This window comes from Larus michahellis, chromosome 2 (genome assembly GCF_964199755.1).
Source record: "Larus michahellis chromosome 2, bLarMic1.1, whole genome shotgun sequence".
NCBI classification, from domain to species: Eukaryota; Metazoa; Chordata; class Aves; order Charadriiformes; family Laridae; genus Larus; species Larus michahellis.
This window is the reverse complement of record NC_133897.1, coordinates 68963022-68988479: the sequence shown is the minus strand read 5'-3', so window position 1 is coordinate 68988479 and position 25458 is coordinate 68963022. Positions and strand designations below refer to the sequence as shown.

The following is a 25458-nucleotide window of genomic DNA, read 5'->3' as shown; positions in this document are numbered from 1 at the left end:
ACACTATGGAACAACACAGCATTAGGGCAGGGCTGGAGGAGGTTCCAGCCTCAGGCTTAAAACCTACTGTCCCATTTTGGTTGGTCAATTAGTCTTCACTCACTAACAGACAGACCCATGGTTACTTAATGGCTTGTAGCAAGCTCCTTCTAAATTTCTATAGATTTACTTGAAGGTTAGTGCATTGCTCAGCAAATGCCTCCAAGCCTGCACAGTACTAAGAGTCAAGCTTTATTTCAACTTAAGTAGAAGACCAATTTAGTTAAATTAAAACTATTCAGTATTTGAGATAAAGAGGCTTAGCTGATACATCAGGTATGCCACAGAATATAGGCATGATTAGGCTGGTGAAACTAAATTGCGTTTCCCAAGTGCAACAGGGAAACTGAAAGAAACAGTGAAATTAATCAAGCTGAGGTTTTAAAGGTGACTATATTGGCTGTTGTTTTCTTTCCTTAGGTCAGATCATACTTCAGGCACAGAAGCATCAACCACACACTCAGAGAATCTAAGTTGTTGCCTCTTTTTCATCAGATGAATAGTACTTAAAATGCCCATGCTATTCAACAGCCCTTCCAACTGGCCCCAAATTGTTACAAGATTTCTCTCCCATGACAAAGTTTTCATACTTTTTTCCTCATTAAACTTTGGCTTACTAAAATTTAAACTTCTAAAATATTTTAAATGTAGCCTACTACTGTCAAGATATTATAATTTCAAGACGTTATTCAAATATCTTTCTATAGAAAGATCTCGCTGGGCTGGAAAACAGAGACTGTTTAGTCTTCCTTCAGCATCTACCTCCTATTCTGACAGCAAATAATCAACAGTCTCACAAGACAACGAGTTATTCTTGTTATTCCCACAACACCCAAACTCACCACAATTACTCTCTCCATCATTTAGATAACGATGGATCAAGTTTTCCATCCACAGCTGGTAGCAAATACAGCGCTTTGTTATGGGGTCACAGTGTCCATGTCCAGAACATTTTAAAAGACAGGCTAAGAACAAAACCAAACATAGGGTCAGTTATGTAAAGGGACCACTTGACATGCATCCTCTTCCTGTGATATTAGGTTGGTAATAAAGCATCTAGCTCATAACATTCTGGTATTTTTTAAAACTCCCTTTCATTGGTGTCACGGGTTAGAGAGATCTACAGTTCTGCAGACTGCTGGCTGTGAAGACAGAGATAAGAACATATCTTATGCGTACAACATTGAAATTGTATGCAAGTTGAGAACATTTTATTCTAACCCAAAATAAAGATAAGTTGAAATTGTGGAATTCAGATCTGCTCCTTTCTTTATAACATATTTGTAACAACTTCTAAAGTACCTGAGAATTGAGGAATATCAGCGTTCTCAGGTACTAGAAGACAAGGATCACAACGATAAACTAGAGGGTGTTTCAGTATTTCAAAACTGAATTACAGCATCTGACACCAGTATGTTTACTTACTTCATGTGCTAACAGTAGTAGCTATTGATAGATCAATGCATCATATTAGACTAAAATAAAAAGTTGTTCCGCTTAAGACTCAGAGTAGCAGATTTACTATGTCAAGAGAAATATTAATGCCTATTTTCAAGTGACACCTATGCATTTCAGTAATCCAAGTACATTTACAACAGACAAACAGTCCTATTCAACAGGTAAATAAAGCCAGAATTAACTACAGAATCAATTACTATTTTATTGCCAAAGCTAAATCCCTTTGTTTGCATTTGGATCATTATGTCCTGATTTTAAATTATAGAGAAGTCTTATCTATAACATCTGAGTATCATAAAGGGTTCACATTACTACTGAAGTTTACAATAGGCTTAGAAGTTCAAGCATCTTTTTGGGGAAAATAAAAAGTTCATAATAAGAAACTCCAGTGGCCTGCCTACATTGCAAATATTAGAGGATTAGATTATAATGGTGATCTCCTGACCATTTTCCCTGATACAGACAAACAAGACCAAGTTACATTACAAGCCTATTAATGAACACTACAAGCCTTGAAGGAACCGGAGACATAAAACATTCTATATTGTGGCTACATTAAGTTTTGCCTATCTTTCAACAAAAGACAGTTTGAGTGGGGTATCTTTATCCTCATTCCCCAGGCTTTCCCTACGTAGACCAGGTTAACATGTGCTTTTGCCTGCTGTTAACAGATGATGACTTCTAAAAGAACAAAAGTAACTGGCACCAGTCTACCACAAATGAACAAGCATTTCAAGTATTGTCTTCAAAGTCATCTTTCAGAAAGCTACATCCAAGCCCAAACAGCAGATGGCAGACAGAAGGCCTTCATGCATTGTTTCCAAGTGCTGTCTGTGTTAGCCAAATGCCTGCGAAGTTCTGAGATAAGCAAGCACAATCCAAAACATACCAGCTGTGTCAACCCGCAGGACTTTAAAAAGCAGAAAGTCAGCCTTCTCTTTCAAAAGCTGAACATGCAAAGTTCGTGAGACATCTGATGCCTTGATCACCTTGGAAGGATGCCCATTCTGCACGTAGAACACAACCGCGGTGCTGCAGAAAGAACAGCTAAGGTCATGACTGCTGTCAAAGACCACTTTTGTCAGCAATCAAGTTTACAGCCTTTGGTTTTGTTTGTTTCTGGAAAGCAAATGTCACCAATGATAAGTATCAGGGAATTCTGTCCATGGATCAGTCCAAATGCCATAGACTTCGTTCTAGGTCAGGAGCACCAGCAGCTCTCTGGCTTCTCAGTTTCACAGAAGAAAGGTGAGGAAAACAGCAAATGTAATTCCCTCCTTGGTCTTCCTGACTCGCTTTAAGAGAAGTATGTATACATTTGCTTTCTGCACTCTCATCTAGAACTTGTCACAAAGCACTCTGAAGCAGTTTGAGTAACTTTAGGAAACTGAATTTAAGAGAAGGAAAAGCTCAGAAGCAAGACAGACAGAGAATTTCATGTGGGAGTCCTCCCTCTACCCCCGCCTTTTTAAGTTGGGTGGTGTTGATCTCATCCTGTATCAGACACTCAGGGAACATCTTTATCTGAAAAGCAGTAATTAGAAGCTGTGATTAAAAATATCACAGGTATAAATGCTAGATTTTCCAAACCATTTGTTTTTAAATTTTAAGAGGCTCCCCAAGTGCTAAATAGACACCAAAATGCATTTTAAATTACCAAGTAGTTACCAAGAAGTAATTTAAAGATAACTCTTGTCATCAGGTTTACCGATCATGCTGGGAAGTTTCTCCGGGTACACACAGCCATCTTTAGCCCTCCACATCAAGTAGAGGGGGTATTTCTACTTCAGAGTAAGATACCACATTTAGGAGTATCTACTGTGCAGTTTTCTCTGAAAAAAAATGGATTTTTGTCACCAGTTACCTGGGGAAGGGTTTATAAAATACTTAGAATATCAAAACCTTAGAGAGGAAGTAGAAGAAAAGAGAAATAAACCAGGATGGATCAGATACAGCTGGAACCTTATTCCGAAATACAACACTTGCTTCACTGTGAGAAAGTCTGTCTGTCTCACTCCATCCAGCATTTGGTAAAAATAATAGCACTGTATGGAACGAAGACATTAAAATGTATGCACACACTTCCTTTAAAGGAATAAAGAAAAAAACTATACAGAGAATTTTTAATATCTTTTAAACAAACAAACCACTTAAGTTCTGAGCCTCCAAAGAGCTTACTTCATCAATTTTCCACCACAGCAGAAGAAATTCACCTTTTAAAGTACATCCTGTTGAGAGCTGTAGCAGTTTTTTGTTGTCTTAGAAAATACTATTTTGCAACTAACTATAAGCTGTGAAAGAGTCAATGAAAATCACAAATCTTCCTGGAACAGCAGGATATCTTTCTACCTTATATCTGAGTAGGCTTGTATCTTCTGAACTTTGATATCTGAATCCAAAACATTCAGCAATACAGCCAGCTGTCTCACCAGGGTGTCCTTCTGCTGTTCACTCAGCTGTCCCACTCCAACTTGCAGAATCAGCTCCACCAGACCACTCCTTTTGGGATCTGACAGAAGAAGAACATGCTATTCTTTCAGAGCCTGGCAAACGTTTCAGTAACAACTGAAGACAATATGCAGTACTCAAAAGTATTTATTAATACTATATTTTCCTGCGATAAGACCCATATCTCTTATAGCCCAATCCTTTTGTGGTCTTAGAAAAGTACTTCGCCTACATTTTCAGATTCCCTCTGAAACAAACCTGGTGGGTCCTAAGACAGCAACTCAGCTTATCAGTTGAAAGAAAGCACTTCACTGTGTACTTCAGTTCAGCATTAACACATTTCTGTGCAGAATGGCAACTTCTGTTCCCCTAAATGCCCCCATTTTAAGGGGGCCCCCTAAAAATCCCCCCATTTTAAGGTCAGAGGCAAGCACTAGGTGAGCCTAATAACTCTTAAGTTCCCTGGTAGTTATCTGATACTGGCTACCACCTAGGAAAAGGAAGGCAAAGATGGACTCATATGGTAGCTGGCAAGACTGTGTGAGCAAGTCTAAATGAGGATGGTCAATTTGACAAATATCAAATACGTTTACCTTCATAAACTGAGGGTTCTGTTAAATAATACTTGAACTTCTAGAGTGCCTTGCAAACAAAACAAGCTTCACAGTATCCAATAAGAATCCTGAGCCAATTATTGTGACTACATTCAACAATAAAGTGAGGAAGAGAAATAAAATCATTGCCCACGAACTAGACAAACAAGAAATCTCTGACAGACCCAAGATTTCAGACTTATTTCCTGAAACCTTGACTTATGCTTCCATCACATAACTATTTATCCTGCATTTGAAAACAAGTCTATATACGAGCAATACCAAACCATGAAAAGACAATTTAAACCCCCTGAAATTCTTTGAGGTTTGTTTTTGTCCTTCAGGATGAAAGGAGGAAAACAAGCATAAAAACACACTTTCAACCACCAAACACACAATTGCAGCTTTTGTACCTAAACTTAATGCTCAGCTTCCATCTCTTTCCATTGGCCAAACTGATTAACAACCAGGAAAAAGAAACAGCTACAATGAATGAAAATCAACAAAAACTTAAGGAAAATATTAACTAGGAAGTATGATTTTTGTTTATTTATGCTTCCAGTAAGGCAATGGTGCAAACTGGTAGTTAAGAATCCTGACATCTCTTCTAAACATACTGAGGCATATTAAGAGAACAATAAGAAGGCAGGAAGAGACCCATTTGCTTTGTGTTTTAACTTGAATCTTGTCAACATTGAAATAAATCAGTGAAAAGGAGAACAAAGATGAGATATTCACATCGATGACCTTTTAATTGTCATACCAGGCCGCACTTCAACAGTTGCTGAATCAATATCTGAGTCTCCTTTAGCATCCGTCACTTTCAAGTGAAAAGTATAGGTTCCTTCTACCAGATTAGTTAGCTGCAGTACTGCCTCGTGGTCTGAGCCATGGATCACATCCTGGAAAAAAAAAAAAAATGGTATTGGGATAATTATACCCTCCGAGAAAGTTGCAGGAGTGTCTATCAAGTTGGGTAGCCGGTACAACAGTGCGAGTTCTTGCTTTGGCTTTTGGGACAAATATGACCTACTCACAGTTCATAGCAGAGTAATGCAAATTCAGAAGTGGCTGTTAAAGAGGATTTCTGCACATATTTTCATATGGATCATTCAAAAGGATATTTTCATAAAACAAAAACCCAGACAGAACAGCAGACACTCTCAAGTACTCATCTGCTTGAAAATCTGAGACAGCTACATTATTATTTCTCAATTTTACTCCAGTATTCTTAGTTCTGCTTTCTTAACTCCCAAATAATTTCCTTTCCTTGGAGTTCACATATTTCCAACTATCATCTCTGACACCTATATTTAAGCTAAACCTTTTCAATTCTTCTCAAACCCTCATGTGAATTGCTTCTAGAAGCTTTGTTATTATTTTGCTATTTCTCCTATCCCAGTTCTTGCTGATTTGCCACTACCTTCCTGACTGGGAAGAGCTGTCCACAACACTTTGTGAACAGAGGCAAAAGAAGTTATCACAGTTTTAGTAGCTGACACATAAACTTCAGTTTATCATGAGGTGCTTCTGCTGTCTGGTCCCTCTCAGAGAAGTGGACTCCACTGATCTAATGACCCAGGCTATTCACTCTGGTCTGCCAGGCCACACACCTACCACCAAACACCGTTTTTATCTTAAACTGAAAGTTTCACCTCATCTGGTACCAGACATGATTCCTTAGTCTTTATTGGTACTTCTTGTTCTCTCAGACCCTTCCTCCTTTGGAATATCTGGATTTTAGATGATTTTTCTCTCAAACACACTAGCTTGATACTATCACCAATTAGTATTTAAGAGACACAACTTTATTCTTCTGTCTCGAGTCTTTCCCAATTAAGTCCATCCACATTGCTGCAGTGCTCCTACTTAGCTATATATTCTATAGCGGTACTGAAAATATCACAAGCCTCTCGAACTGAAGCATTTGAGAGAGTAGGGGAGACAAACCAGAAACAGGCACCATGCCTCATGGCATCGTATGAGTCATACCTGCTTGCCCTGCTGCAGCAATGCTACATGCATAACAAGGGCTGAATTTTACTCATTACAGCCTTGAAGAAACTTACCCCAGCTGCCGGGCTTTGACCATCCCGAATCCACAAATATGACACAATCCCCTGGTCATCAGCAGACCTTGAGCCATCCAAGGTAACAGAATTATTTGGAAGCACGAGAACATGCTTCCCACCAGCATGCGCCCGGGGTGGACTGTTGTTTTCTAGCCGTAAAAATAGTGGAGGAGAAGGATTTGCTTACAAAACATGCGAAATGTGACGTGCCATTGCCAATACACCCACACTGCAATTCTATACCTGATGACTGCAAGCAATAACAACAGCATTTTGTGTCAAAGGTACAGGGAAAGGATGGGTGGGTATACAGAATTTGGCTCTGGGATTATTACAACCTGACAAAAGCAGAGCTGCACCATGAAGAGAATACCAATAAGAGGTACCATCCAAAAAGATCTTTTTCAAAAAGCATTGTGGTACTTTATTTACAGTCTCACAATAACTTAAACATCAGATCTTCTCAGTCAAGCAAAAAGATTTTCTGCCTACTTAGAAACACAGCCCAGCACAAGATCAGCACGCTGGGCTCTTCTCGTCTCGCGAATCACTTACTACCGAACAGAAGCTTGCGTAAGGTCTTATATCTTCACAATGCTTGTACTTAGGCAAAGTGTAATCAGGAAACTTAGAGTAAACCCTGTACCCGAGTGCTTTTTGCTTACTGCTAGCAGTGAAATTAAGGCATGCATTGGGAATACAGCCAAAAAACACCAAAGAAACACAAACACATTCTCTTTCCAGAAACCAGACATAATTGACTTTTTTTTAGAGCACAACTGATAAGACAGAGCTCCAGGAGGCTGTGAGGCTGAGTGCAATACCTTGCTGGTCTGAATGTTATGTTGGACATAAATAATTAAATTTTGGGCAGATCTCCAGGGCATTGGCTGTAACTCTAGAACAGCACAGATTTCTCTGTGATACAAGTGATCTTCTTTGACTCTTCCAAATAAATCAGCTAATTAAACTTGGCCATTGGAGCACTGAGTATTTTTAATATTGAACCTATGACTATAGTCAGTACATACTGTGGCTACACTTCACAGCATGAATGAGACCATGAGACACATTTGGGCAGATCTGTCACCATGTGTTTCTGACTAAATACCTAAATGAAACTCTGAAAACAGTTCAACCAATGATGCATAGGGGTAAAACTGAGTCCAGCTTCTTCTCCAAGATTCATTCATTCTGCAGTGAAACGAAGTGAAAAAGAAACAAGGCTGCACTGTTTTCAAGAAATTCAGCAGCTAAGATTTTAATGCAACTGTACTATCATTTCATAAATGGTATAGGTACCATACCTGGAAGGCCAGAGTGTATTCCTCCCCTCAAAAAACAAGGTATGCAACAGAAAGCCAAACTCTGGACCAAACAAGATTTGAAATTATTATGCCACCTTCTTTAAAAGGAGGCATAGGCCCATGGAGAATGCCAAAATCACTCCCTAAAGAACAACATGAGGCAACAGATGGTTGGATTATCACCACGTGCAAACTTGAGGATGTAACATTAGTCAAAACTATGAAATCTGTCAGGAGCACCTGACAGCACCTCTGTCAGAAGAGCAACAAAGCTGGTGAAGGGTCTAGAGAACAGGTTTTATAAGGAGCACCTGAGGGAAGCAAGGTTGTTTAGCCTGGAGTAAAGGAGGCTCAGGGGAGACTTTATGGCTCTCTACAACTACCCAAAAGGAGCCTGTAGTGAAGCAGGTACCAATACCTTCTCCCAAGTTGTATGCGACAGGACAAGAGGAAATGGCCTCAAGTCGTGCCAGGGGAGGTTTAGATGGGGTATTAGGAAAAAATTCTTCCCCGAAAGGATTGACAAGCATTGGAACAGGCTGCACAGGGAAGTGGTTGAGTCACCATCCCTGGAGGTGTTTCAAGGACCTGCAGATGTTGTGCTGAGGGACGTGGTTTAGTAGTGGACTTGGCAGTGCCAGTTTAATGGTGGGACTCAAAGATCTTAAAGGTCTTTTCCAACCTAAACAATTCTACGATTTATGATCTCACACAAAAGGTATTATCCTAAAGCCTCTTCTACAGCATGCATGTTGGGGGGAAAAAATAACTGAAAAACCACCACGGCAACTGTTTCTCTGTATCAAAAAAACCCAACAAAACTTAACATTAGAAGACCTGTATTTAAATGGAAATTGGTACACTCCTCACTTCTTGGATGTTAGTTAAAGCCCACAATAAAACTGTTTTTCTGCTCAAAGCTTAACTTTGAGAATAAAATAAAACCATCCTCTACATGAAGCAGACACACCATGGTCAAAAGTAGTATTTTGGAGCATTTTTGTTACAACTAATTCTGCATGTATTTTACTTCAAAAAATCTTGCAGTAAATTAAGTTAATTCTACCAGTCACTCATAACATTACTATATTACGAAATAGCAGTAACTCTTCTTGAATACCCTTGAAATAGAACAACAAATACATTATTCCTTTGTGGCCCGATTTCCTTTACATTCTGTCAGTGACTGAATTAACTGGCAAGTTGCCTACACTATCCTAAGAAGCAGCAACTAGGCTTACCTTCCTTCACAGTAATAGATAGCACAGATGCACTGCTTAAGCCCTGTTGGTCTTTCACGGTCAGCCTGAAGCGATAGGTACCAACCTGAAGACCAGTCACAGTTGCTATTGCTTTGTCACCGTTTTCCATCTGTACAGAGCTGGGTCCACTGAAACAAAACATCTCAGAAAAATAATCCTGCACAGCCAGCCAAATTGTTCTTTCAGCAGCGTCACTCACACCATTTGCTTTTATGATGGTTAAAGAACTATATGAGACATGAGTTTAGTTCAGAGAATTCATAAATCCAATTTTTCAAGACATTCAAAGCGCCAAGCATCACATACCCAGTTAACAGAAGATTAGAAAGGGCACCCCAGAAGTTCGGTCTCCTTGCTGTACTATTTCATGGGAGCAATCAAACAGCGTTGCTCTAAGAGCCACTCACAATATGTACAGGGTGTCAGCAAACCTCTTCCTGTACCAGTTATGACAGTTGCATGAGCTAATACCTTGTCCTTTTATTAAGGATGAAATAGTTTTTCACATAAACATACAATTACAGACTTTTGTAAAATATTTTCAATTATCATGCAAGAGTGCTTTAGTCACCTACTATCGAAAGCTCAGGCTAAACAGATTGTCAATTCACTTTATTATTCAATAAACAAGTGACTGAGAAACCCTAGTACTCAGCACTGATGGGAAAACTTTGTACATTACGGGAGGGTACCCAAGCCTGATACTCGTTTTTTAACTGGAGACATGGAATTTCCTGTCATTTTCTCTTAACTTTACAACAGTAGGCCTCAAAATGACACATCGCAAAACACAGGCAGAGATTGCCTAAGCTTTCCAAGTTGAACTTAAAATTCCTGTGTCTTATCCTATTACCACCTCAGTGGAAAGATCCTCAAAGCACCTCTCAAACAGTGCATCACCCAACACGATTGCATAAGAGGCTCTGGCACCCAATGACTTTCACTTTGTTCTCTGTTTTACAGGAGATTAGTAAAATCTCTAGATACCTGATATTTTCCCAATGATAGAAGACAATGCCTTGGTCATCTTGGCTTTTGCTTCCATCCAGTGTAGTACTTTCTACTGGGAAGGTCAATTCCTTGTCAGGGCCAGCCACTGCTACTGGAGGACTGTTATTTTCTGTAAAAATAATATTTAGTGCATAACATTTGCTAGGTAGTCAGTGGCAAGGATTGCCAATCAGAGGAAAGATTTTACACAGAATATTATATTACAAATATGACATATTGGCTCAAAGGTACAAATAACAAGCATAACATGCACAAGCCAGCAGAAAATACTAGGTGGGAGAGACCAGGTCTGCACCAAACCGTATCCCACAGCAAGTATTTCCCTTTTTCACAGTCATATCTGAAGGCACAGACACACTCAAAAAGTTTCGCAGCATTTTTTTGCACTGTATGAAATGTTTTATAACAAGAGTGGTGGGATATTCTCCTGGCTCCACCACTGCATCCCTTTCAAAACCACCCACACAAACATGACTCTCTGTCCTTGAAGATGATACTGGCCCAGGTTTTCTACTGCTCAAGGTCAGCACAACACCACTAAGTTAATGCCAATTTAGAGTCTTTGAGGATTTAGTGCAGAAGTATACAACCTATTATTCTGTTTTCAACCTCTGCTTTTGTGGCATGGTGAAACTGGCAATCCTACCATTTTCCTGGATATTTATTCACCCTTAGACCTGACTTCAGCAGTAGCATCTTTCTAGTTCCACACTGTAATGGGTCTAAAAGGCACCACCACACACTGTACTTCCAATCCATGTTCTTGATTTCTGCACTAAGTGCCTGCTGTAAAGTTTTCCCAGAAGGGGTCATCTACAAAAAGATGTGTAATAAGCAACAATAGGAAGATAAAACATTGCCCCATAGTGGAATGCGAGACAGGAAGGCAAGCACATTACAAAAAAAAAGAAAAAGCATTAAAAAAAAATCTCTCATGAGGCCTGGATCACTTGGGCCAAATTCATCACTCATCTCCCAAATCTAAGCAAATGTGTGAAAGATGTAGCTTTTGAAAATTCCTTGCTTGACACTTTTCCCTGCAAAGTACAATGCAATTCTAGTGAGAATTCAATTCACCAAGGATTCTTGAAGGAGAACTGCAAAACAGTAAGAAAAGAGCAGAGCACTGATTGATACTCTGAACAGCTTTGCAAAACAGACTTTGTAGGATATTAAACTCAAGAGCTACATGTTAGATTTTAGAAGGACACTCAAAGACATCTCTGTGCAGTTGCCTTATGTGATCAGGCTGGTGCGAGCCCTCAGAATCACCACCTGGACTTTTTTTATGAGTCTATGTTTGTTCTGTTTGCTTTGACAGAAAATAGAGGTGGAAGAGTCCTTGATGCAGGGATACAGGACATTCAGACCACCATCTCAGTGATGCAATGCAGGGAGATCAGGCATTTGAGGACAGTGGTAAGGCATCAGGCTGGCCCACCCCTGAGGGACCCAGATGTGCCTGCAGCAGACTTACCAGGCTGTACGATCAGTGTCACCTCAGCGGTGGACCGCTGCCTTGCAGAGTCTGTGACAGTCAGCTGAAACGTATAATCTCCTTCCTGCATTGCAGATAACTGGAGGTATGGCGTCCGCACTCCCTACACGGCATTTACAAAGACAGAGAGCCCAAGATAAAACAAAAACACTGGTGGACTATGAAAGGCCTTACAGAGCAAACGTGAGGAAGAGATAAAATTTGTTTTAATTCATAAATACAGTGTTTCAGCAAACAGTTTAAGCACCTTGTAGACAAGAAGACTTGAAATTTGATGCACAGATATAACGTATTCACTATTGCAACTGTCCCTACCAACCTGAGAAATATCTGTAGACAATAAACCGTAATTTCTTACGTTGGTATAATTGCTGCATTATTTCTGAACAACAATAATTGTGAAACATATGGGACATTAACTTTCTCAGTTAGGAAATTAAACACTGATGGAAATTGCTACAACTTATTCCATTTCCTTAGAGATATTTTAAAAACAAACATTGTGATATTCTTTAATATAGTATTTATAAAAATTGGTAAATGCACAACGAAGCTTGACTTGCTCCCAGCCAGACAGGCTTATGGAAAAAACATATTAAACAAGACAACTCAATGATTAACTAACCAGCAGAGCTACTTGTTACATTGCACTCTAACTATGGATACCATGTAACACACTTGAGCCCAGCATCCTCAGCTTTAGGAACATAAATAAGATTACTAGGCTCTTGAAAAGAAACTGTAAAATGCTCTTGTATTTCCACATTAAATACCCAATAAATTCATTAGATATCTCAAGCAGTCACATCCTTCTTTCAGGAAGGTTGCTTTAAGATTGAACAGCTCTTAAAAACTACAAGCTCAGGTTGCATGGATGCTTTTGGAAAGTGTTTGTCTTAGTAAAAGAACAAAAATAACCCATTATGCTATAAGCCCTTCTATAGTTTTGTAATTGCCTCTATAGTATATGCTTGAATCAATATTACTCCTTTCCTAAACAGATCTACAAAGGGATCTCTTTCCAGTCCTGAAGGTCTAAAGCATTTGCAACATAGCAGAAATCAAGTGTCTTATAAAAAATGGCTTCTGAATTTCAGCTGGCTTCATTACATTAATTTTCTCAACTGCTTACAGAGCTACAAGAATCTCCAATTTACTGAGTGCAAGGCCACTGCAAATTTTTATTAACTTTTCTCAGACTTTTAAAAAAATAATAATACAGCCATGAAAATAAGAGAATAAATTCAGTTAACCTTCATAGGAAACCCATGTTTTAGTGAGCATAAAAGACCCACCACAGAGCAAGGCTGCCTAACACTGCCAAAAATCTTGTCATCTTTCACTCAGAAAATTAATTTTCTGTTTGAGTCCTACTTTCTCCAGAAGAAAGTGTTACAAGAAAACCCTGACTACACCCATATCCTCCCTAAAACAGTTTTCAGCATGTCCAGTGTCTCAGAAGATGGAAACCTGTGGAGAAGCTCTAGGGTCCAAGAACAGACGTTGTTAAATCAAAGTCTTTCCAAACCACCAGGGAACAAATAACAGCAGGAATCAGAAATGGCCATGAGGAATAAAAAAAAAAATTATGAGGAGTAATTAAAAGTAGTATCTAAAATAAGAGCTGAAAACATCAAAGAAGGGAGAAAAAAAAAAAAGTAACAACACAAGATATTTTGGTGCTTCTGAGCCGTTACTTAGGTATGTGTTTCCTCATGTTAGAGGCAAAGATAAAAAGAGGTTTCCAATCCTATGCAAGGAGAAACAGACATACCTGCATTGCTACAACCTTGCCTTTGCTTTTGGGACTGAGTGACCATTCATAGCTGACAATTTCATGGTCGTCACTGCTCTGGTTTCCATTCAGCGTGATGAAGTTCTGGGGCAAGGTGACTGCCTGATTAGGTCCTGCATTGGCAATAGGTGGGTAATCCACTGGTTTGTTGACAGTCAGAGATGCAATGGTGGAGTTGGCTGCTCCATCTGAATCAATCACTGTGAGTCTACAACAGAAAAAACAATATTGTAAATCTGTTAAGATGGACTTCTGCCAAGTCCTAAATTCAAAGGTTAACTTTTTCTCGCTCTTTTTCAAATACCACCTACAACAGAGCCATTGATTAGATTATACAAATTTCTGCTTCAGAAACACATATCCTTCAACAAAGGTAGGAAAGAAATTCAGAAGATTGTTTTCAAACACAGCTTTCAATCTTTAAGGAGAAAAAAAAAAAAAAAGCCTAGTTATTCTGGATCCCAGATGAAAATCCTTTCCCGGCAGTCAATGGCAACTTCATCAATTTCAAGCAAATTTCACTGCAAATTCTTGAAAAAAAAGTATTCAGTAAAAACCAGGGATTTCATTCACTGGCCATAGTGGAATAGTCCCTATTAACACCTACGTCCAAAACTACTCTGGATGTTCAGAAGCAATGCTTATAGCACAGTAGCAGATCATAACTTCTTATTTCTTTGTGGCACACTATTACTAATTTTAACGCAGCTTAATATCAGCTCAGATTTTTGAAGATGTCAAGTCACAAAACTAAAAAAGTACAGGGTTTAAAAAAACACTATTGGCTCTCAAACACAATGATAAATCATCTTAAAGCAAGACTGCTGCAGACACCTGAAAGCGATGAAAGACTGCCCTCCACAGACTGGTAACTGACTACATCCCTAATTCACCTCTGCTGCAAAAAATGCATACAGCTGACCAAATGGAAGGGAACCACTCTTGAAGCTTTGCCCAAGTGGGAACAAAACTAGTGGTCATTAATTATGTCATTAGGGAACACATACTTTTGCAGTGGGTGCACATCCATGCGTATCAGGAGCACTAGATATTGTTGGCCAGTTAATTTCCTCTAAGCTTGAACACATAGCTCTGTTGTTCAAGTACCTCAACCTCCCGCAAAGGTGCACAGATATAGCAAGTGATTTCTTAATTCCCTAGCATTTGGAACACATTTAGAACATTGCTTGTAAACAAGCTCTGCCCTTTTTAATACAGAAAAAAATCCCACACTCATTTCTGCCACTGTACAATAAGGAACAATTCCAGTACAGAACACAGAATGAAAGTTGAAGCTATGCAATTTTTGGTGAAGCTTATGCAAAGCAACACATTTAATGTATACGTATGCTGGCTTCAACATTCTGCTGATACTACGCTGATACATAATATATTGACTGGTAGGCTGTTACCCACTGGCAGCCAAATAACCCAATCTGGGTCAGTGGGAAGTCTGCCTCTGCGTGGACCAGGCTTTAAGTTAAAAAGTTCAGAAAATTAACTCTGATTTTAAAGCACCCAGAACCACAAACATTGCTTCCATTACTGGACAAAACCTAGCTTCAGCAATGCATAAATGGAGGAAAACAGTAGCAAAGCAAAGCTTTTAATGAAGAACAGAATGACTCTTATTAAAATCAGCACACAACAATGCCTTGCAAGGATCAGTCTTCCAATATTGTTCTGTCTGCCACCACCCTTCAGGGGATGACTTTCACAGCCTGACTGCAGAGTATCATCTCAGGACACTTGCCAACAACTAAGTCGGCGAAAAAAAAAAAAAGTTTTGTCACAGTTATTGTTGCTGGAAATGGGAGGTATTTAATTTCTGATACCATGTTTTGCGTAACTTTGTGCTGTAAACTATCACTACACCAATATCACAAAATCACTGCAAGCACTTTTTAATAGAACTACTCCATATGTCTCTCCGCTGGGCAAAACGAAGGGCAAGAGCATGCAAAAGAAAAACAAAGTTTTTAGTTTGAGGAGGTACACGTGTGCACAAAGAGAAACAAACATTTAGTTGACATCACAGAAATAGTTAAAATCCCAGAGGAAAACATCGGTGCAGGTACCTGAAAGTGTAGTTTCCAGGAACAAGGTTAGACAAGTGCAAGACAGGTGTGTCAGCAGATGCTTTCTGCTCTCGCAAAGGACCTTTAATTTCCTCCCAGTGGTAACTCACTATCTTCATATCATCTATACTTTCTATATTCATTTAAAAAAAAAATGTATCAGTTTCTTGTAGCAATTGGTGGAATGAACAGTAAAGTCTTTCATACACTGATCCCTAACCAGTTTTCTATAATTATCTTTTCAAGCATATTTGAACGAGATTCATGTACCATAGCTGTTAAACCACAGATTCCAAGTCACATGTGGTATGGTTTATCTAAACAAACAAAAAATTCTTCATACACACACACAAATAAAAATCAAGTCTCAAACTCTGCACACTTCAACTCGTCTGCTCTCAGTAATTATGATCGCAATTATAACATCTCATCATACCCTAGAGCTCTCTACCATGCCCCCAGCTGTACTGGCACAGAGGCCTGTTCTGGGCAGGGCAGGAAGAAACTGAAAGAGTAGCTGCTGTTTGGATGCAGCAGCCTCCAATACACCGTATCTCAACCCCCATGTGGAATTCTACATTTTATCACTTTTTTTATTTATTGAAATGATTTATAACTGGACTCAAATCCCTGAAACAAATCATGATTCAGGGAACTTCTGAGTAGAGCGAGAAGAAGGAATTTCACCTGTAACTGACAAACAATAATGTTGTAACTGTATATTAAAAATACAGGATATAAGCACAGGCTGGTCCAGTACATACGACTGCCATCAATGAAGGTCGAAGCTGTAGGCAAAGAAACTTCTTGTACTTTGGGTGAAGCAACAGCAAGAGGCGGCTGGTTAACTCTGACTGCTGTGAGAAAGACAGGGGAAGAGAAAAAAGAAAAAAAAAGAAGGAGTGAAAGGTCAGGCAAAACTAATCTGTTAACTCTGAAGATCAATAGTCCCCAGTGATTTAAATCTAGGATTGACAGCTGTGCAGTATCTGCTGTCCTTTTTGGACAAGGCAGAGAAAAGGTTACTGAAGGTTACTGTGCGCTGACACAGCCATCTTGCACTGCGGCCACTTTTAACTGGTATAATTTAGATCAGACCTGTGCACCGTAACTTGCAACTAGAGCCAATTCAGCAACTAAATGCTGTTCCCAGCTGTACTGGAGAAGGGGACCACAAAAGGTGGCATGATTTTATCTGAGGCCTTGCCTGAGGAGGATATGAGACCAGAGAGCACTTAAACACAGTGAGCAAGATCCTTAACTCTACTTCCATAAAATGATTTATAGACACTAAGATATGAAACGTCTCTGCAAGACTGGACTACCAGATGTTCTTGACAGACAGTAATTAGAGTATTAGATAAGCTTGTTGTACAACTACTTGTGTTAAAGAAATTAATTTTATTATTTTACCCAACTGATTTACCTGGTTTGACTGTGACATTTACAAAACCTTCACCAAAGGCATTTTCACCAGAAACCGTCACTTTGAAGGCATAAAGGCCCACTGATAACTGAGACAAACACAGAACAAATCGCATTACATATTGAATTAAATAAAAGCACTATGCAGACATCTGCCAAACACATTGTAAACAGAGAAAAATCTGGATACCTGAAACCTAGAGCTCCTTTTATAAACACGTACACAAAAGGACACCAGTCACTGCCCAAAAGTGGGGAATATGAAGCAAACACTTAGGAATTTTTACTCTATCTTAGAAAATTATTAGAGCTTCTAATCTAAACTTCTAATCTGGCAAAGATTTGGTGACACATGCAAATGAAGAGGCTCTGGCAGTCATTGGAACTCCCTGAATCAAGATGCCCTTCCCCACAGGCTAGGTTCCTGCGAAAGGAACGCAAGAAACACAATGAGCCTGAGTTTACAGCTCACTTACATGAGAGAGCTTCAAGGTCTGGCTGTGCCTGCGCTCCATTTCACCACCATAGTCAGCAGGGTGACTGATTAAGCTCCACTCATAGATGTAGGCTGTTTCTAAGAAAAATAACACAGCAGTAATCAGCTTCGCCTTCAAGGTAAGCCAGGAAACAAAGAAATCAAGTTCCCCCTCCGTCAGATAAAATGCTACAGTAGGAAATCACGACTGCTACTGTTTAAGCCTGCAAAACAAAGCAGCACAAATATGTTTAACTTCCACAGTGTATTGTAAGTTGGTAAAGCAGCAAGGATGTAATGGACTTCACAAGTAATTGACTTCTCCACAAAAACCAGCTTCATGTGAATTAAATGCGTTTTACGTAGCTACCTATGAAATACGTATTCTTTGCTGCTGTAGTTCGGAAGCTGGTAGTTTTAAGGTAAGTGTTACATTTAGAACCTACTTTTCCTCCCCTCTGCTTTACAGAAAGACACTATAACCTGGGCTACATCATCTTTTGGTAGAAACTACAGGCTTTCTGTTGGCCCATCTGGCTACTGAGTTCAGGTTCTGAAAACAAAAGCCACTTAAAAAAAAAAGAAGACTCTCTAAAATCCAAAGGAGGAAATCTCTGCAGTTGGAGCCACAAAAAAGGTAGTAGTAGGACATGAGAACGACGCTTTTATCCTGAGATGCGTAACTCAGGACTTGTCTGCAATTACAGGATGGTAGTGTGTGCATCTCCTTGTATGCCAAGGCCATTCAAAACTCACCTGTAGGTGGTGGTGGGACAACAAAGGCATTCAGTTCAACCTCATTTTTGGGTAGCACCACTTGTATGTTATCTCCAGCAGACACAATCAGTTCTTTTACTGCATCTAAGATAGAACGAGTACATTATGTTTTAATAAATGGAACGGATATAAATTTAGCATCTTCAATATATTATTTGTAATGGATTAAGTAAAATTTGACAGACACTCTACAGTGAATAGTCAAGGATAAGTAAAAAAAAATCCTCAATACATAATCAAATATTAATCTATCAGAATAATGACTATGGCTCCTTCACCTTTTGCCAAATCAAAATTTTTCTTCTTCCCAAATATGAAGTGTTATTTTCCCCCACTTCTGCTTTAGAGAAAAGCATTCTGATTATTCCTGGTACGTGTGTTTTTATCAGTAATTGGCTAGAAGTTCAGGAATTAAAAAATACACAATTACAGAAGAAGAAAAAAAAAGCCATCTGCGCCAGAACAAACCTCATTAAATAAGGTAACATAATTGGTATTGTTACTCTAATATCATGTTTTCTTTCACCAAGAAGCACTATTTCTATGTTTGTGTAGCACTTGATGCATGCCTCAATGTCCAGATCAGTATCCCTTTTAAAAATGCCACTTGTATAGCAGGGCAAAGGTGTTATTTCATAGCTGAACTGCACATTCAATCTATTTGTCATGCAGGAGCACACTCCCAGTTCTCATCTGTGAGAACTCTTTCCTCTCCCAAAAACACCAAAGTCCACAAATCCGGTCCCCAAAAGAAACATACCAAAACACAACTTCAGAAAACATTCCCATAGACCTGTATTTCAAAGGTTTTAAATGTCTTTCTTTAACATTGGGAACCCACAGAACAAAGGTTCTCCAAAGCCACTAATGTCTAAACATCTAACGGCCAACTTACAAGAATGTCCCAAACCAGACTTGCTCTACCAGGAAGCAAAGGGCTTAGCTTTCCATAACCCTCAGTACATCAGAAGTGCAGAAGAACACACATCTGTGCTGCTCTGCTTCCTGTGGCCCTTCTAACCCTTTTTCAGAGTGCACAGAGAGGCAGGAAACTCAGCAAGAGAAAGAAGATACTCTAACATACACACAGAATTTAACACAACTGCAGAGGACATAGTGGTTAAACATGTCCTTTTCAAAATAAAAACTTTTGCTCTGCAGCTGGAAGACTAATAAACTTCCTCAGAACTCTGAGATTAGAGTAAAACTTTTTTTTTTCCCCCAGGATGAGGAAGCCATGTGCTCCCCTACTAAGGGCTAGGCTCCTCCCCTATCAAAGGGTTGAGCTTCCTGAAGTCACATCTATGTTGCTGTATGATATCTGACAACTATATATAGTGGGAACCCTACTGAGTTTGGGAGGGAGCAATGTTCTGAAGAGTCACACAAAAATAACAGTATGTCTAGAAGAGACTACTACGAAACTCCAGAAAGCCTCAGGTATTCCTCACCAAGTATAAAAATTAATCTATTTTAAAAAGGCTCTTAATCTGTTTTTCACTTTGCTGTATTTGTGTGAGTTATAATGTCCCAATAACGATGGAATCGGTCAGAGTTTTGCTTCAGAAGTAACTGCCTAAGGGGTCTGGAGTTTGTAGTGCTACTGTAGGTCTACAGGCTTAAAGTGGAATGATGTTACATTTGGATAAAGCGCAAGCTCATAACAACCGGTCAGAAGCCTGAGAGTAGTAAAGCCATCCCCACCCACTGTGCAACCTGCAGGTACCCTCAGATCTCCAGCTATGTTGAAACATTACCTGCTTTAGCAGCAGTAGCAGGTGGTGCGAATTGCTGCATGAGCTCAGATGGCACGGCACTAGTGGGAAGTAGCATGATCCCACCTTCAGTGACATTCTCTGGGGCCATTGTGGGAGTCTGGGTTTTCTCTGACACATCTGTGGAGAAATCCAGTTTGTCTGAAGAAGGGGAAGGTGCAGCAGCCTGAAAAATGAATTATAGGGAAAGTCATCATAAGTGAGCCATTTTTCACATTTCTAGATTTAGAGGTATGTTGGTTTTTAAACAGCATGTAGAGTGAGCCAACTAAGTTACGTTACCAGGAGGTTTTATTCATATACAGAATATCTATCAAAGGAGGACTGGGTTTTGGTGTTTTTTAATCAGACTTTTGAAGAAATGCTAATCATTTTCCAAGTCTCAGATGCAGAACAGTGTAGGCTATGGTCCACAAAATGAGGTAACCTGGAATACAACTACGGCTATCAGTTCTCAAAATAATAAAGAAGAGTAGGACAGGTTTAAATATAGTCATAAACTTTTAAAAGCCAATGACAGAAAGTCTGTACGGTGAGTACTATTGTCTTCATGCTGTACATAACACAAACATAGCAGAATCCTTGACTCTTACTACATCTGCTCAGACCAGAACTTGTTCATGCATTCTTATTTCCTCACCACTAATAAAATGCCCTAAATCTCTCTTCAATCACCAAGCAGTAGCGCTGTTCTCACTGACCCACCTTTGTTAGTAAACCAGAACTGCAGCAAAGGACACAGCAAGTGTTGCAGGAATAACTCAGGACTGTGTTAGCCTTGGCCATCACCTTTCAATGACACATTAGTTTTAATAGGACAATAGTTTTTCCTTACATTCTCAAGACTTATTTCTGACCTAACATCTAGAGAAAAGCATTTTGTCAATTGTGTGTAAGTCCATGAAGACATAACATACTGACTGCTATTATTTGTACATAATCTATTAACTGAATAGGATTATGAAAGTTGGTAAAATGCACACTTGTATCACAGGATGGCTGAGGTGGAAAGGGACCTCTGGAGATAGCCTAATCAGACCCCCCCCCTTCCCAAAGCAGGGTCAGCTACAGCAGGCTGCTCAGGACCATGGCCAGTCAGGGTTATGGATTCTCCAAGGACAGAGAATCCATAACCTCTCTGGAAAACTTGTTCCAATGTTTGACCATCCTGACAGGAAAAAAGAAAAAGATTTTTTTATTGTTTAAATAGAACTCCTTGTATTTCAATTTGTGTCCATTGCCTCTTGTCCTGTCACTGGACGGCACTGAAAAGAGCCTTGCTCCATCTTCTTCACTCTGCCATAGTTATTTATATACATTGGTAAGATCCCCCTGAACCGTCTCTGCTCAAGGCTGAACAGTCCCAGCTCTCAACTTCTCTTCATATTTCAGGTGCTCCACCTTCACTCTGCAGTCTGTTGCCTCCCTAGGAAACCAAAGCAGTTCTGCCTTGGATGTGGGCAAGAGGAAAAGCTCCCTCTGCAGCTGGGAACGTGGAAGCGATGCCAGGGACTGCTGTTTCCCAGTCTGCGAGGAAACAAGAGAGCATGCAAGTCATCTGCAACTCCATCTCTGCCTTCAACAAGGACAGAAAGAAAAGATCCCTGTGCAGCTGGGAGAGTGTCAGCAGTGTTAGGGGCTGTGGCTCCCTACCCTGTGAGGATGCTGAGGACCACACCAAGAGCTGTACCTCCAGCTGGGTCCATAACACAGACTATGCAACCGCCTTTGTGGCCACACATCCAGCTCTGCTCAATATGCAGGTAAGATCTGTCTGAGCAGTTGGGACACTAACAGCAGGATCAGGGACTGCGGCTCCCCTAAGTTAGTGCCTTCAGCGTGACAACCCTAGACCCTTGGCAGGAATCTCACCCTTGAGAACATTATCACGCACAGAGAGCGCCTCAAGCCTGTCCTGCCTCATACTTTGACAAAAGGCCTTTCCTCCAGACAGCTCTCCTTTACATACTCACTACATCACACGTCTTCCAAAGAGATCTTCTTTACCACATGTTGGCAAACCAAAGTGTTTCTTTGCCTTCCAAATTTGAGGGAAACCTACTTTTGGGAGCTTCCTCTGGCTTTCCTCCTCTTCAGGCCCTTTGCCAACCTACCATGTGAGAAGCTGCCATCCTGGCTTTGTAGGACAAATGGGGACAAAGTCACTTCAAATGTGCCTTTCCGGGGACACTCTCTTCTGTAACAGCACCAAACATCTCTTTGGTCAGCAAGCCTAGGCAACAGTCTGCAGTCAAAAAAGGTGCCCTCTGGCACTGTCATATCTGAAGCAGTGTCACAGGCAAAAAGATAGCTTAAACTAAGAACATTATCAGGCAGTAGATAACTGAGGAAGGGGCAATATCAGAAGTTGCACGCTCAGGCAGAAACTATTACTGACAGACACACCGGAGCAGATGTGGAAGTCAAGATTAACCTAAATTCCAGCTTGGGAATTGAAAGGAAAAGGAAAGAAAAGGACTCTTTCTGGGAGTGAGTAGGGGTAAGCAGTTCTGTTGGTACGGGCTTTGTGAGTTTTTTGTTTGCTTTTACCCACCTGTACAGCCACTACTGCTTGTTGCAAAATAAATACAACAACTATGAGGGCCCACATCCTTCAATTGTCAGGATTTGACTTGAGTGCAAATCTCTTGAGAATTCCAATAGAAACCAAGAACACCCCCATAATTCAAGAGGAAAAAAAAAAATAGTCATGCAGTTCCCTGAGGAAGCTCAAAGTTACAGTGCAGGAAACAGCATCATCCCTGGCCGATCCCACAGACTGGGTGCTTTCTTTTCTCCCTGTGAATGGGAAGGACAAGCCCAACCATGTTCCCTCGCTCCATCCTGATCCTCCAGGCAACCCACCTTTCCCCCCTCAAGGAATCATCTTCCTCAAGTACTCCTAAAGACAACTGATCAGGAGCCTGGTGAGTCAAGGGCTGCTAGTGTTGTGTTTTATACGACTGCTTCCCCAGCAGTGTTTCCTCCATGTCCCTCTGCACATATGACTACTACATAACTGCAGTACCATTTGCCCTCTCTCATTTGTCTGGAAAACCTTATGGAGAGCAGCTCTGTCAGCAGTGAAACTCCGCCCTTTCACTGGTCCGCTTCTCCTTCCTTCTTTGCATTCCATTATCTGTCTAACAATTTCAAGCAAGTATCACCTCTACTAATTGTGCAGTTGGGGAGTTGCAAAAGAATAAACCATCATACTGTATGACACAAAGCGCAGACTTCGAGAAAGAAACATTTTCAACAGCTAAATCTAAACATCAAAACATCTTTCAGGGATCTTACATATCCCCTATGGATCAAGACAATGCGTTTTTAAACAAACAGGACTGTTCAGCATTCACAGGCCTCAAAACCGAAACAAAGCCAAAATAAGACCTTAAGATCTCTGATATTCTACTTCATTCTAACTCTAAAACATCAATTCTGAAGGCATACCAAGCAGACATTAAAAGGCTCTTCATCACATATATTCTGTCAGCCATCTGAAGCCTTCTTAGGTATAGATTCATGCATTTTGACTGCACCATTAGTCCTGCAAATGCAATAAGCTCAGGTCAGGCCTAACCTATTGAATAAATGTTTTGAGACATTGCATGATCAATGTAGCAACAGCTGGAATCTGACCAAGACGTGTAAAACCTCACCTTGCTTAACAGATCAGCAGTTACCTGGAAATTTTAAAAAGACAACTAATACTTCACAGGTATCTCACTTCAAGGATGGGCAGCGCTGTATTTCTGTTTTGGGCAGCTTGACAGTATTTTCTGTGTACAGATTTCTAAATGTGTTCATGTTATTAAGCTGCTAGAGGGTGACTGTCCATAAGATCACTCTGAACTCTGATGTAAACCCAAAAGCCAGGTTATTCAGTTAACTGACAAATCCCATACGCTCTACCCCAAGTGACATACAGAAACCCCTTACACCTGACTGCATTTATGGCAAGGATGCTCCCCAGGCACAGACTCCAGGGGCTTGTGTTTGGTTGGTCTCACAGTTTAAAAACCTCTCTCCAGGTCCTTGCTCAAAGAACACAGCACCTGCCAACACTGCATCTTGCTGAATACTGTGAAGGAAGGGAACTGCATTTCTGTTACCCTGCCCTGCCGTGCTTGTCAAAACAGCTTTGTCTGGAAGCTGCAGAATGGAGCGCGACAGCACAGATCTAGGAACAGAGCTATAGAATTGCTGTAGCAGAATTAAGCAGAGGACAGGAAAATATTGTATAATATGCAATAAACAGAGGGCATTTCATTAAAGTTGTTAGCAAAAATAGTTTTAAGACCTTCACATTTTCATAACCTACACAAAAAGACCACAGTTTGAGAGGTAGTGGATCACATACTAGTGAGAAAACTATTTGGAGATATCTCAGCATTTTTAGTCCAGTTATTTTCCTTAATAACAAAATTTGATCTCCAAAGAAACATTTTTTCACAAGAAAACACAAATATGTGCCTGAACAAGCCATACAAAATTTGCTTAAAAAGTCTGGTTGCTGGAGAGAGACATAAGAAGGAAATGCTATCACCAGAATTTATCACAGGCAGCATTTTTTTCTGCTAGAGTCACGAGTGCAGTTCCCAAACCAGAAAAACTTGAAGCCAAGCCAGAAGTTTGTGTTAGGCATAACCGGCAGGGTTTGGGTAACAGGATACTGGCTGCAGGGGTCACCCCTGTGGTCCTGGACAGCTTGGCAATGGTCGGAAACAAGCCACCACGCGCCAACTCTACAACCACTCGGATATAGTCAAGAAAGGGCAATAGCCACTGAGGGCAGGGGACACTAGAGGTCGTGGAGATGCACAACAGGAGACATGAGAGGGAACATCTGGAAGGGGACATTATTGGGCACAGGGCTGGAGACAGCCTCTTGGATGGAGGCACTTCATGTCACCTCCCAGGGGACAGAGGCTCACAAAGAAGCCCACACCGGAGCAGAGGACGCAAGTAAGAAGGAAGGAACAGCGGAAGAAAAGTGAAAGAAGCAAAAAGTGGCAAAAAAGAAAACTGCCATGCACTGACCCCAACCTCCTGTGCTACCTGTCACCTCACCAAAAGGACTGAGCATAATGTGCAATGAAAAGAAGGGGAGTGGAGACTAGGAAGGGGACAGGGGATGTGTCTGGACTGAAGCTGAACCTGAGGAAAGCCGTGTTTGCCAAAACCACTTGTCATCTTCATTTCTCTACAAATGTCTAAACTCAAAGGATTGCCAATTGGGAAACAAAGGCTGCACAGGCTTTGGCAGTTTCTCAAAGCCTTCTGCTTCTCCAGATTCTTAACCTTTCTCTGCACTAATAGAGAGCCTTTAGAGTCATTTCACAATACATTTCATGAACAGCTTTCAATGCTATCCCATCAACTCTCTACAGCTCTGCTAATAGAGCATTGCCAGATCACCTTCTAACCACAGTTGTCTTACCA

General features: G+C 40.4%; 1 protein-coding gene across 4 annotated transcripts in view; it reads right to left on the bottom strand.

Moving 5' to 3' along the window:
• The window catches only part of KIAA0319 (KIAA0319 ortholog), a 57821-nt gene that overhangs the window by 6002 nt on the left and 26361 nt on the right, over positions 1 to 25458 (bottom strand). For 3 of the 4 annotated variants that reach the window (XM_074575785.1, XM_074575784.1, XM_074575786.1), the window contains exons 4-18: positions 19996 to 20179; positions 18218 to 18322; positions 17463 to 17560; positions 16988 to 17075; positions 16326 to 16418; positions 15562 to 15694; positions 13463 to 13691; positions 11668 to 11791; positions 10167 to 10299; positions 9159 to 9307; positions 6608 to 6759; positions 5302 to 5440; positions 3847 to 4006; positions 2387 to 2529; positions 882 to 1004 (exon numbers count right to left, since the gene is read on the bottom strand). In XM_074575785.1, the coding sequence (XP_074431886.1) occupies positions 882 to 1004; positions 2387 to 2529; positions 3847 to 4006; positions 5302 to 5440; positions 6608 to 6759; positions 9159 to 9307; positions 10167 to 10299; positions 11668 to 11791; positions 13463 to 13691; positions 15562 to 15694; positions 16326 to 16418; positions 16988 to 17075; positions 17463 to 17560; positions 18218 to 18322; positions 19996 to 20179 (2053 nt within the window). The remainder of the gene's footprint in view (positions 1 to 881; positions 1005 to 2386; positions 2530 to 3846; positions 4007 to 5301; positions 5441 to 6607; positions 6760 to 9158; positions 9308 to 10166; positions 10300 to 11667; positions 11792 to 13462; positions 13692 to 15561; positions 15695 to 16325; positions 16419 to 16987; positions 17076 to 17462; positions 17561 to 18217; positions 18323 to 19995; positions 20180 to 25458) is intronic. The other variant, XM_074575787.1, reaches the window with a different exon arrangement.